Source organism: Periplaneta americana, chromosome 5, assembly GCF_040183065.1.
Source record: "Periplaneta americana isolate PAMFEO1 chromosome 5, P.americana_PAMFEO1_priV1, whole genome shotgun sequence".
In the NCBI taxonomy this organism is placed as follows: Eukaryota; Metazoa; Arthropoda; class Insecta; order Blattodea; family Blattidae; genus Periplaneta; species Periplaneta americana.
This window is the reverse complement of record NC_091121.1, coordinates 68,485,383-68,500,122: the sequence shown is the minus strand read 5'-3', so window position 1 is coordinate 68,500,122 and position 14,740 is coordinate 68,485,383. Positions and strand designations below refer to the sequence as shown.

Here is a 14,740-nt window from a genome sequence, read left to right as displayed (position 1 = left end):
AAAGTAGACACATCTTAAATAATTTTGAGAGACGCAAGTCTCTAGTTTATTTAATAAATATATAACTCGTGATTAACCTACTTTGTGCATATATATTCGATATGTTTTTCCCATATTAAACTGGAGTCTGTAAAAGTCCTAGAAATTCCTATAAATTTTGTATAATTTTGCAAGTTGTCATTTATTAAATGATTTAGGCTAAAAGTTAAGTTGATAGTCTTTTATTGATTAAACACAAAACCATTAGATTCAAACCATAAAGCCATCTGTGATACAGGACAGTAGTACAGATGTATTATAATTAGACCGTGGAACTTCATGCAGTTGAATGTTTTTATTGATGCAGCATATTGAAAAAGTAAAAGTGGATCTTTGCCGATCATGATTTTTCCGTTCGAATGAAGGCAACTTTATTTTCCCTAAATGCATATTTCGATTGTTTTCCCTTTTAAATGCATAGGCCTATATTATATTTTTATTTTGCATATTTAAATGCATAAATTAACATCCTTCCTCGCATTCCCGATTTATTATCTAATTTCAAAATTTCTCTCTGGTAAAAATGAGAATTATTTCCAAAATATAAAAAATATGAGAAATAAAACCAATAATTAGTTAATTACTGTTGAAAGAAATTTCTGCGACAACTTACGGATACTTCTTCCTATAGGTATCCTACAAGCAAAACTCAGCTCGGACATCTCGCGGTGCGCATGCTATACCCCTCTTATCCCCCTGCAGTAGGCGTGAGAGCATGCTGGGAACGGGAGCATACGTCATCTGCACGAGACAGTCACGTTCGCTGGTTTCTGCGCACTGAATTTTCCTTGTTGGATACCTATAGTATATAAGTTAGGCTGTTTTCCACTTCAACATGAGGTTTATACACCTGCGACAGTCAAGTCATATATTGCTGAGATCGTGAAATTGCTGGGACGACAATGCTGCTAGTGCGCTCTGAGTTCATAGAAACAAAACTGAATCTGAATGTATTTAAACACCTGCGACAATGAAGTCACGTGGTGTGTAAAATTTCATTTCAACGAGTTTTATTGCACAACCAAGCTTACAAATCGCGGGTGCTCGTGTAGAGGGGGTTAAGTCAAATGTAAGGTATGTAAACTTCTCTCTTTTGTTACTGAACAAAACCCCTTTGTCACAAAATACGGAATACTGTAACTGCATCATGGATAGAAAAATGATTTAACCCCTTTAACACAAGAAAAAAGTAATTGAGAGTTGAAATCTGTACTCACCCCAGTTTAACGAAATCATACTTAACCCCCTTTACACGAGCACCTGCGAAATGTGCTCGAGTCACATGTGATGTGAAGAGATTGTTATGGGCATTTAAACTAATTTTGACAGAGAAGAGAAGTTTTACAGTAGACGACCTGAAGAAATCTTTTGTTGTTTAGTGCCATAATAATTACGTGAAAAGCAAAGAAATTTTATATTAAAAAGCTGGACAGTCAGAAAGTTGAAAATGTACCAATTCAAATATGTGTGTAAAATAAGTAATTAATACGTTTATACAAACAATAGATCTAATAATAAAAGTGATGATGGCTTGATGACAGTTACTTGAAATTATTATTTCATTTATATTATTAAACCGAATAAATGTCTAAAGTGTATTTTTTACTGCATATATTTCAATTTTCAGCGCATATTTCGACAGTTTTTACTGCATAGTTGCATGCATATTTTCAGATTTTTAGTACATAATGTTCTGTGGTCTATTACAATCAAAGAACGAGATGCGTTTGATACAACAGCTGGATGAAAACACTGCTGTTGTACTATACGTGAGAATTGCGTCAGATACAACATTGGGCCAACATTTTAAATCGCCATTGTTGATTTCCAGTCACTTCCAAAACCTAGAATGCTCCATTTTTACACAGTTTTTTTGTCCGGATTATTGTGGTCCGGATTAACGACGTATTACTGTTCTGAAGCCTTGCTTTGCCTATTTCCCTGACCTTACCTCTCAAAAATCAACAGATGAGAGGGAAAGTGTATCGATAAGTATTTTACTTCATAAAATGTAAGATAAAACTTCAAATATTACATCTTTGTCTTGTCTCATTCACCCGGAAAGCTTAATTCGAAAGAATCTTAAAGTAAAGGATCCTGTTACATCTGAATTAGTATTAATATTAGCCTAGATTATATATATACCCAGATTGCTCGGCGTTATAGGCTTTGACGGTAACAACTTTTGTCAGATTTACTATGCTGCCATCTAGTTGTTACATAAGGAGTCACGTCATAACTCCCATTTGAATTGCTTAGCGACTGTACTGCCATCTCGTGTTCGTTTACAGCGGACGGGTGACGATCTTGGCGGTTGTTCTCTTCAAAGTGCAACCGATTTTAACATAGGAATGAGCAATCTATATGCGATCTGGAATATTAATAGGCCTATGTAATAATATAATACATGTATTTAATTTCTTTGTTGCAGGTTCTTTTACTTGTACCACTTCTCGTTCTACGCGTACCACTACCGTTTCAACGGACAGTACAGTGGCCTCGCTCTCGTCACATCGTGGCTCTTCATACAGGTAGGAACTGCATGAAATTACATTATTTTGTGATACCGGCTTACTCGCATGTTTTGCTTCCCCTTCGCTTTTCTGCTACAGATCTTGGACAAGCTATCCCATGTTTACTCACATATGTGAATGACTTTTGCTTTTATAGTTTCTTTCCGTGTGTCTGCATTGAATATCGATATTAAACATGATAAACTATTCGTTTTTCTTTTTTAAGTGTTTGTAAATTCTGCGTTGTATACTGGAATTGGATTGTAGAAATATATTTGTCCATTTTTTAAATGCCGGCGGCGATCTATAGAAACGAACTGTTACACTGTCTTATGAAATCAGTTAGGCCTACGTACTGACAGCGATTGTCAATGCGCTATGGTTAGGACAAGATTATGAATTGTATTAAATCTCACAATTAATTCGGTTATGCACGATTACATGAAAAATTTTTAAGTTCAGCAAGCTTAACGTATCTAACTATAACATACGTCTGTCATAAACATTGAGTTGTAAAGACTATATATATATATATATATATATATATATATATATATATATATATATATATTATGATTAAGGCCGTGACATTGGTATATTTGTATCAATTTCAGGTCGATTAAAGGTGAACACAAGATCCCGGATGTGTTTCAAGTACAGGCAGCGGAAGCGAATTTGACACGCACTTTCCGTGTTTTGTATACGATTATTGCGTATTATAAAATCAAGACAATACAATCATTGTATATAAGGGTAAAAGAGTCATAGAGATGTTTGACGGAAACGATGCAGCTTCCATAAGTAATGCCCAAACTCTTCTTGGCGACCAAAATATTAAAAAGCTGTGCGAATATAATATTATCTAATCTAATTTTGGATTTATCCCCTCTACAATCGAATGTCTCGAAAAGACTGGTGTGAAATTGGTGGAGCAAATTTCGATTGTAAATAATCTCATCTCAAAACTGAATGATCTGCAAGATGGTATAAGCAAAAAGGTGTGTGCGAAAATGAACACAAAAAAAACTATGATTTCAATTCATTATGCAAAATCGCAAGAGTTTTGTCAGATGATAAGTGCGATTGTTATCAACTTGATGTAGAAATGGATGATGTGAAATATTTTACATATGCGCCCTTGGTTTCAGCCGATGTTGAACGCAGTTTTTCCACATAGCCTACAAGGTTATACTATCCGACACTCGGCGGTCATTTTCATTTGAAACTTTGAACATGAATGTTGTTGTTTATTGCAGCAGGAACCGAAACCATGCAAACAATATGCAAGAAAAGTAAGGTTGCGGAATAGATGTGATAAATAAATTAATGTAACAGTTAAATATAGGGAAAGCGAAATTGTACGCCATATATGTTCTCAGCATTCTAAAACTGTAATGCAAAACCCTAAATATATATAAAAAAAAAATCTTTTCAGATTTATGTTTTACCACATTTGTAACAGTTTAAGTATGATTTCCAACAATTATTCTCAACCTCGCCAGCATTTTAGACATTTCCGATATTAACCCTTATATACAATGATTGTATTGTCTTGATTTTATAATATGCAATAATCGTATATAAAACACGGAACGTGCTTGCTTAGGCGTGTGTCAAATTCGCTTCCGCTGCCTGTACTTGAAACACGTCGACTACATGCTGTCCGGCGTCGTGTGTTCACCTTCAATCTAATACAAATATACCGATGTCACGGCCCTAATTATGATGTACTAGTTAGACTTTTGCTAACCGGTCCTCAGTAATCTGACCTCTCAATTATCCGTCTGCTTCTAGTGTACTTCCTATCATTTCTACTGTAATAGTTGTCTGGTGAGTTTGCACCAGTGCAATGTGTTATATGTTACTTACAGTAATTTCTTCAGACAGTTCAGGAATTTGGTGTAAAGCCCTTAACTTTTAGACAAATAAAATTGTGAAGGTATAATCCCTGAGATTGTATTAATTGTTACTGTGTACTTACTTACTTACTGACTTTTAAGGAACCCGAAGGTTCATTGCCGCCCTCACATAAGCCCGCCATTGGTCCCTATCTTGAGCAAAATTAATCCATTCTCTATCATCATATCCCACCTCCCTCGAATCCATTTTAATATTATCTTCCCATCTACGTCTCGGCCTCCCTAAATGTCTTTTTCCCTCCGGCCTTCCAACTAACACTCTATATGCATTTCTGGATTCGCCCGTACGTGCTACATGCCCTGCCCATCTCAAACGTCTGGATTTAATGTTCCTAATTATGTCAGGTGAAGAATACAATTCATGCAGTTCTGTGTTGTGTAACTTTCTCCATTCTCCTGTAGCTAACTTCATCCCTCTTAGCCCCAAATATTTTCCTAAGCACCTTATTCTCAAACACCCTTAATCTCTGTTCCTCTCTCAAAGTGAGAGTCCAAGTTTCACAACCATACAGAACAACCGGTAATATAACTGTTTTATAAATTCTAACTTTCAGATTTTTCGACAGCAGACTGGATGATAAAAGTTTCTCAACCGAATAATAACAGGCATTTCCCATATTTATTCTGTGTTTAATTTCCTCCCGAGTGTCATTTATATTTGTTACTGTTGCTCCCAGATATTTGAACTTCTCCACCTCATCAAAAGATAAATTTCCAATTTTTATATTTCCATTTCGTACAATATTCTGGTCACGAGACAAATTGTTACTGCAATTGATATTAATTAGTAACTCCAGTAGCGTAGAAGAGGTGGGGATACTCGTCCTCGTCACGAGTTGCGAGGCACTCCGCGCCGCCAACGATTAAATAATCCCTCATCAAATTAAAAAATTACAAGTCCAAAGGAAAATCATTGTTATGAAGGCGAAATGATGTCGTAAAAAATCACTTCGACTCCATAAATTAGAAATAAGGACCGCAAATTGTATTTCCCCTTGACCAGATATCGAACTTTGGTTGTCATAACAACAGCACACGTGACAGACACGTGGCGTTGATATCGGCTAAACTTATAAAAATAAATTTAATGAAAGATTCCGCAACTTATGTCGACCAGAGTCTGAATAAAAGATGTAAAGGTAGCTAAGCAGGATACCAACGCCTACATCCCATATAACAGAGAGAGGATTTTTCTTCTTTGGAGATACAATTCCAAACATCCCCCTCCCCAATACAGGTAGAAATATTCTATGCATTTGAATAATATGACGTACAAAAAAAAAAGCGGGAGAAAGTAGCATGCTTGTTGCTGTCAACGGCATTCTGATTTAACAAAAACCACCACCCGTGGCTCCTCCGGTGACACGACAGAAGACGGGGCACTCCACATCAGCTTTCAGTGACGTCCAAGAACAAACATTTACCTATACACACCCACTTTGTTTTTAATAATAAAGAGTATCGCTGGCCCGTCACCGGCAGGCAGACCACGAGGGGAGAAAGAAGATGTCATTTATCTATTATTTCGTGTAAACAATGGTCACATCCGGGAAGACATATATTGAAGACGAGGATATGTCTTCGACGAATTATTTGCCTCCTTGGAACTAGAATTTCTTTCCCCAACAAAGGATATTCCCCAACTTCACCATAGTGACTGAATCCTATTGTGAGAGCGTCCTCCGGGGTTACGGCTGCTGCCTTTGTCTACCGGAGCTCGCGATATATATCACATTCTGGTGGTACGAGGGGCGGGATATTAGAGTGCATTCCTTAAAATCTTGAATGATGAAAAGTGACAGGGTCAAGCAGGTACCAACAGGGGACAAACAAATGAAAAGCCTATGGAAGACGTCCAGGAACATACAGTGTATTAATTAAGTATGGAATATTGCTAAAACTCTATATATTCATTTTATGAAAAAACACCAAAAACAAAAGTTGTTGGAGATATCTAACTAAAACTTGCCGTGCTAGCCTTCAGGCCCTTCTTCCAGATACAAGGGAAGAGGAGAAAAGAACTTTACGGTGTTCGGTGCAGTGCGAGATTTTTGGATATTTGTACTGTGACTATATGCAGATACATCTAACGTTTGGGAGCTGCGTGTTTGCTTAGCACCAAGTATTTATTTGCCACAATATTTTGACATATTCATTGCTTGGCTTAGTGCTACAATTATACTTCTCACAACAGAAGAAAAAGCTTTCATTATTCATTCATATTTTTCTGCTTAAAAACAAGTCTTGCATTGCAAACCCAGCTTTCTACAATATTTCCTCTTAGTCTTCGCATCCGATCCATATATTTTAATTTATTATTTATTTGACCTGGCAGTCAGGCCTTCCCTGCCCCTTTACCAGGGGCATGTTGTTCATTATCCGATATTCTTTCTGCCCCAAACTTTTCTCCCGTTCACCTTTCTTTCCAGTGTAGTTTTTCTTGGAAAAGATAAATCAGGTAGCTTCCCGTTGATTCTCACGCGTGCGCGCGCGCAGCACACACACACACACACACACACACACACACACTCTCTCTCTCTCTCTCTCTCTCATCTTAAAAGATGAAATCGACTAGCTGGCGTGTGTACCACCGCTTTGAAGCACTGAGCATGCGCCGTATGTTATAACTAGAACTTGGAAAATTTAGGCGACTTAAATTTTGTTTCTGGGTCTGTTCTATGACAAGACTCCACATATCTCACTCGGTGTGAGGAACTTTTGATAAAAAATAACGTAACCATAGAACCCCTATACCTACCTACTCGCCTGACCTGGGCCACTGCGATTTCTGACTCTTCTCTAAAATACCACTCAGGTTGAAAGGGCTTCGTTTTGACTCTACTGAACAAATCCTAACGGAGTCGCAGATGATGCTAAACGCGCCAACTCCGACAGATTTCAACGACTGCTTTCAAAATGGATAAAGCTGGAACCGTTCCATACAAGTGCAAGGTGACTACTTTGAAATTGAGGCTTAAAGTATTCATGTTTTTACTTTCAAATTCTCGGGATATTTTGCGTAGCACCTCGGGTTGAAATAGAGAATGACGGTGAAATGATAGGTGGAAATGGGAGAAGCACGAGAATAAACTCTCAGAAACCTTAGCTTTGTCCATCAGAAATAGCTACGACTTCGCCATCACCCGGATTTGAACTCAGGTCCGCATTAATAGTAAGCCAGTACTTGGCCAACTGAGCTACTGAGGTGATCAAATCAGACATAGCCTGTTGTATACTATACTTAGAAATGGAACTAAATTGTTCCTATAATTGAAATTGTTACAAGACTGTAATCGATAAGAATAATGTATCCTTATTCACATTTACTATTAGTTTCACTTGTGTCTATTGCCATCGTGAGTCATCCTGTGTATCAGAAGTCGCTGGTGTTCCATTAAGAATGTGTTGTTACAGAAGACATATTACGAATTAGACTCGCACGGGTTGAAATACATGACGGTGTACACATTTGCTGTAATATGTAACGAGGCAGATCTATTCACTCGTCTCTTTTCTGATACGAGGTTCTGGGTGTCGCTTCGTGGTGTACGTGAACCGAAAAAAAAAGTTGGAGAAACAATAGGAATATGAACGCTTGTCGCACATTGAGATAAGGTTGTCGATACAGTCGGGTTGTGTTCCCAGGGTCGCAGGTGTAGTGGGCTCTGACCTGTCACTCAGATTGCCTTCCACATATTTATCCTTCTCTCTTCATGTCATCTCCCCCGCTTTCTTAGCAGCATCTCTCTCGCTCTTCCCCGTCCGCCCACATCCTAATCCTCCTCGATAGCTGCAATGAAATCCGAGGGAATGGACACACAGGAAGTGCGCCGATGTCTCGGACCTGAGGAGAAGGAGGAGGAAGCCGGAAATCCGGGACACAAAGACCGAAATTATGTCGTATCTTCTCCCCATGTTGCTATTGTGTGTGTGAGAGCTGGGAATCCGCAGGCCTCTCTGCGGCTTGTAGTGCAGAAATATGACAAGACATTATATGGTACCTATGGGGAAATAAAGTTACCAAAACCTCGTGCATTCTTCTCTACAGAGCAATTGAAAAATATGACGCGCGCGTAAAACTTTATATACCGTGTTCATCTTTTATAGATCGTGTTAGAAAGCTGCCGGAACCAAGCGTACAGTGTGTAAAAAAATCTACTGTTTTATACAGAATATTCCGGTAGACTTTGTACAGTAGTGGCAAAAAACCGGACCGACGGAATAATCAGTCCCCGAAATGAGCCACTGCGCATGCCACGCCCGCATTCACAAGATAGCGAGTAATCTATTGAAATTGTTGTAGTTTCGACTGCTGACGTAGCCCATTTCGAAAGCCATTAGAAAATAAGCTGATAAAGTTCATGTTCTGGGAGTAATAAGTTAATTAAGTAGTAAAATATCGCTGCAATCGAAAAGTATTGGGAATAAATTTGGATAAGGAACAAAAAAAAAGTTTCCTTCCCAGGCAGGATTCGAACCACGAAAGTCTTAGTTACCAGTCTATCGTGCTCTGGAGTGAACAAGGCTCTGAAATCAGCTACAAGGGTCGGACCGGTTTTTTTTTTTTTTTTTTTTTTTTTTTTTTGCCACTACTGTACATGAACTGAGCATGTGTTGGTGGGAAGGAAATAGAAATATTCGTTTATCATTTTGTCGAATATGTTTTAGTTAAAATAAAATCAAGATTCTGCCTTCTTATGCATATCACTGTTTACGCCATTGGTGTCACGAAATCAACACGACAGTTTATTATTTTGAATGTATTCGATATACCGCGTGCTCTGCTATAAAAGACTGCTTATAACTACTTAGCTCTCAGGTAGGAATGTAGAAAGTGTTACAGTAAGTAAGGGATTATAGTTGGGAAAATGACAATCATACAAATGAGACAATTTAAGTGCCTGAGATATGTACGTCATGTACAATAATAATCAGCAGTAAATAAATCGTAATGGATTTATATACAGGGTGAGTCAGGAGGAAAGGTACATGGTATGAGGGGTAATGATATTGATGATTCTGAACAAAAAAGTTTATATGAACATATGCCCTGTTCCTAATAGTATCTGACATATAGTTGTTTGAAAATCATGGGCGTCAGAGTCATGTCCTTCATCAGCACTCACATGCGGACGCAATCAAAACGACATTATGTTGTAGTAGAATCAATGAAACGCATCCTGGGCGTTAGATCGGTCGCGGTGGAGTCATTTCTTGGCCACCGAGGTCACCCTACTTTGGATTACTGTATGTGGGGTTGGCTTAAGAGCGAAGCCTACAAGCACAAAGTGGAATCAAGAGGGAAACTTCTCACTTGCATTTTACATGCTTGTGCTCAAGTAAAGGAATGTCCGAATCAGCCAAGATCAGCAACACAACAGCTGTCTACAAGAGCTGCCAAGTACGTTGAAGTTGACGGTGGACTTTTGAACATGATCTGTAAAGAAAAGTACACAATTAGACAGAACATAAGGTAACAATGTTTTAATTTGCTATCACCTGCACGTTTCCCTTTCCTCATTGTTTATATTAATTTTCTCCGAAACCGTTTATGTCCATATAAACTTTTTTGTTCAGTATCACCAATATTACCACCACTCAAACCATGTATCTTTCCTCCTGACTCACCCTTTATGACAACTTCTACAAAAGACATAGAAATAAGGGACAAACATTATTTAAAAATGGAAATATTTGTGATATATAATTATGATTTCATGACTATTTATTTGTAAATTGACAGCACTTCACGTTAAATAATGTAGTAATTATATTCTTCTAAGAGAAAACAGTAGATACATGAATTATATTGTCACGAAGCATTGAAAGAAAGTGGTATGTAAATACATATACCTACAAACAAATTGGAAAACAAAAGGTTAATTATTTCCTAAGCTTTCATTTCATTGAAATGTCAGTTTGGAATATGTAGTTTATTGCTTTCGCGTGTTAAATATTAGGTACTATATTTAATATTTAACATGCGAAAGCAATAAACTACATATTCCGAAGTGATATAGTTTAAAAGTTGTGTAATGAAGAATTATATGCAATATCAGTGCGGAGGCCTATAATGTCGAAACATATTTTCTTAAATTACAAGAGTTATTATTCACACTTCAAGAATCTGCTGCAGACGTTTGACGTTTATTTTTAGATGCAACATTTCTTAGTTTAGATTTGTTAAGTTACATGGAAAAAAAAAACTGTACACACTCATACATTGATGATATTTCTGAAACAAATTGAATTAATTGAGGATATCGTGTGCGACGGGTTTATTACCTGGTGGTGGCCTCTTCTTGTTCTGCCGCGTCGCCGGCAGAGGAGAAGTCCACTAACTCAGTCATACGTCGGTGGGTGATGGAGGATCTTGTCCCCCGGTAGAGGAGATCTCTTCTCAGGGACCTTGTGGTTTTGTGGGCGTAGGATGTAATGTGATGTTGGTAATTCCCACGAAAAGAAACCAAGGGGTAAAGTTCCACTATGTGTATTTATTCGGCTCACTTCCCTTGCTTGAGTCCAAGCGACGGAATACTGGCTGTTGTCATTCCGTGTGTTTTCGGCGTCTCGTCTAACGCCAGTTTAAAATCGCTGCCGTCAGCTTATTGAGTAAATCACAAAGCTAAAAGGTGCGAAATCTACACTTTATCACTTCGTTCGGCTGGGAAACGGAGAATGATAAGATATACACGATCGGAACAAGTGCCGGAAATATTATTAATACTCACGCGATCGACTCACAGGCCGTAAATTATATAAGTGAGTAGCACGCCACTGGCCGACAGTCTTCTAACCAAACACACGATCGGCTCACTAGCCGGTGATATTCTGAGAAAATACACGCTCGGCTCACAGGCCGGTAATCGTCTGCGAAAATACACACTCGGCTCACAGGCCGGCAATCGTCTGCGAAAATACACACTCGGCTCACAGGCCGGCAATCGTCTGTTGGGCACGCTCTCGGCTCACGTCCTTTTAAATGCTCACTAAGGTGACGCGCTCACCAGACGCTACTATTGTTTGCCAGATACAAACAACGCTACCAACGCGTTCCTAGACAGGAAAAACCCCTTTATGCTATACTAAAGTTCAGTAACCTACCTCGCGTCTACTGGTTTTAAATGCGTTAGGCGCCTGTCAGACTGAGTGAATAAAGAACCTATTACGCGGTTCGCTGATCCCTGTAGCGTAGGTTAAACAAACATCTCAAAGAAATATAGAAATATCTAAACTGAAACTATACTATAACTTATATAGGAGAAAAAAAATATCTCACTATCGCCGGACCACCCGACTACAGCTTCAAATGCCCCTTTCTCAACAATGGAAATTCCCCTAAAGAATTTTCATTGTTGGGAAATCTCGCCTTCGATAATGCCATTCTACCGTTATTCCTATCGCGATCAGCCAGGATACACGCCATCTTGCTCAGCTATACAAATTCTAAAATAAACATGACATATATGTTTTTAAACAATCTCTCTGTGCACACAGTCATCATTCAAGTATACATGTTAATCATCCCTCACACTATTTACATACGATATTTACACAATTCATAAGATTCTTATTTACAGTTTCACACATTATTCCATCACGCATCCGCCTTGCGTACGCGGTTATACTGCGCCGCACTGTACATTGGTATCCTGCCTTTACACAATAGAGTCTAGATCACCATTCCAACTTACATATCTATATTTACATTGTCTTGCCTGAATGGTCTTAGCAGTTGTTTATGGTATCTACCTAAAACCTTGTTTTTGTTTAGGTCCTTCAACTCGTAGGTATGGTCTCCAAATTTATTTGCTATAGAGAATGGTCCCTTATACAGTAGCTCCATCCTCGAGTATCGACCTCTTAAAGCCGACGATAACTTTATGTCTCTTAACAACACCTGATCTCCAACCTTCGGTTCCCACCGGTGTCTATACCTCTTTACTTTTGACTTTCTCTTTTCTGCCTTTTCCTCTATCCTATCCAATGCCAATCTACACAGTTGTTCCTCATTCATTGAATCACCCTCCTGTATAGCCTCCGGAAGCTTTCCGATCATCGGATCCGGGTCTATCCCTAACATTAGTTTTATGGGAGCGATCCCGGTAGTAGGGTTCACCGAATGGTTCATCACCTTCTCAATTACTGTACATTGTTTAAACCAGTCTTTGTGGTTCCTATGACATAAGATTCTAAAATACAATGATATGTCCCTGAGGGCTCTCTCGCATGGGTTTCCGCTTGGAAAATAGGCGGAGCAGTTATACATTTTGATACCTGCGCTTCTTAGTCTGTCAGTAAACAACCTCGATTTATGTACAGAAACGTTATCACACAACAATGCCTTCACTGGACCATACTTCGGTACATAATCATTAAGTATCTTATCTGCACAAATTTTACTCGATAATGATCGCACAGGGTAGATTTTTACAAATTTAGTGAACACATCATATGTTACAAAAATATATTTATGTCCAAATGCAGACATCGGCATAGGACCATGTTCGTCTACAGCTACAAGCTCGTTTTTGCTTCCTCTGACAATAACTTGTGGTATAGTGTCGAATTTTACATTCATAGGTTTTGCCTTCTGACAAATTACACAACAAGAGACAACTTTCCTAACTTTCCTTGCCAGCTGTTTGATATACACCGATTCAGCCAGGGTTAGCGAAACTCTCTCGCTCCCTGAGTGACTCATAGATACGTGAAAATCACGAATTAGTTCTTCTTCCATGCTAGTAGGAATGTACACCTTCCATTTCTGGACGTCTCTCCCGTGTAGCTTATACAACACTCCAGAGTGCATACCGATTGACTCACCTTGAGCCTGTGAGATCTCTTTAGCCGTGTTCTTCATATTTCTTATCGCGGGGTCCTCATCTTGCAAATCTGCCATCCTACGAAATCTACCCGCGAGTGAACTATTCCCGGTGGAATGAATTTTCATGACCGCGATCTCATATTTAGGGGCGGTAATAGTTTCCGGCAACCCCGATTTTGAATTCAAACGGGACAGACAATCTCCGAAGATATTCTCTGATCCCGGAATATGCTTTATAGTTACATCATAGGCGAGAATTTCATGTACGTACCTAGATATCCTAGAGTTGGTCAGTTTGCACCGGTTTAGGAAGCCTAAACTCACGTGATCCGTGTACACTACAATCTGACGATTGAAAACGTATTGCCGAAACTTCTGTAGTGCGAAGTACACTGCAGAAATTTCCAACTCCGTAATTGACGCGTTACTTTCCGTTCGCGACACACCTCTCGAGGCCGTGGCAATCACGTGTCGCTCGTTGTCTTCGCTAGTTTGACACAGTACTGCGCCATAACCATACGAAGATGCATCAGTGTATATCTGGTAAGGTAGGCGGTCGTTAGGCCTTTCCAGCAGAATCGAGTCAGCGAACAATAGTTTCGACCGATCGAAAGCCTCTTGTTCCGCTGCTCCCCATCTAAATGGTGTATCTTTCTTTAGGAGTTCCCTCAGTGGATGCACGTGTCGCGCGAAATTGACCAGGAACCTATTTTGGTATTGGAGGATACCAAGATATCTCCGAACCTGCTTCCTGTTCTTAGGAGGTGGGATCTTCATAATGCTCTCCACTCTCTCTCGGTTCGGCCTAATTCCTTCCGTTGAAATCACATAACCCAAGAATTCGGTCTCAATTTTGAAAAACGCAGTCTTCCCTAATTTCACTGTCATGCCAGCTTCCCTGAGTTTACTTAATACAAAATCAATGTCTCGAATGTGTCTCTGTATATTGTTCCCATATATCAAAAAGTCGTCCACATACTGCGCTAAAAACTCTTTTGTGGAATCCATGAAAATCCTATCGAGTGCTCTTAATAACGCCGATCCTGAACTTGCAATGCCAAAAGGGCAGCGCGTGTATTGATATACGCGTCCGTTGTGCAAAAACGCGGTATTTTTCCTAGATTCCTCGTCTAAAGGGATCTGCCAAAATGAGCTCGTTAAATCTAAGCTCGTGAACACGGAACAATCACTCATCCTACTTAAAAGCGTATCTATGGGTTCCGTGCGGAAGTTGTCTCGGACTGAAAAGGAATTTACATGTCGGGCATCGATCGTGACCCGCAGGCTACCATTCTGCTTCCTTACCCAACACAAGGCGTTTACGTACGGAGAATCTGACACCTCAATTATTCCGTCCCTCAACATGTTGTTGATGACCTCGTCTGCCTGCTCTCGTATCGAAAGTGGAATGGGCCTACACTTATGCCGAAATATCTCTAACC

At 39.2% G+C, this 14,740-nt stretch overlaps 1 protein-coding gene across 5 annotated transcripts in view; it reads left to right on the top strand.

Moving 5' to 3' along the window:
- LOC138699801 (membralin) overlaps positions 1 to 14,740 on the top strand; it is a 432,208-nt gene that overhangs the window by 327,417 nt on the left and 90,051 nt on the right. For all 5 annotated transcript variants that reach the window (XM_069825971.1, XM_069825970.1, XM_069825969.1 and 2 more), the window contains exon 13: positions 2,471 to 2,570. In XM_069825971.1, coding sequence (XP_069682072.1) covers positions 2,471 to 2,570 — 100 coding nt within the window. The remainder of the gene's footprint in view (positions 1 to 2,470; positions 2,571 to 14,740) is intronic.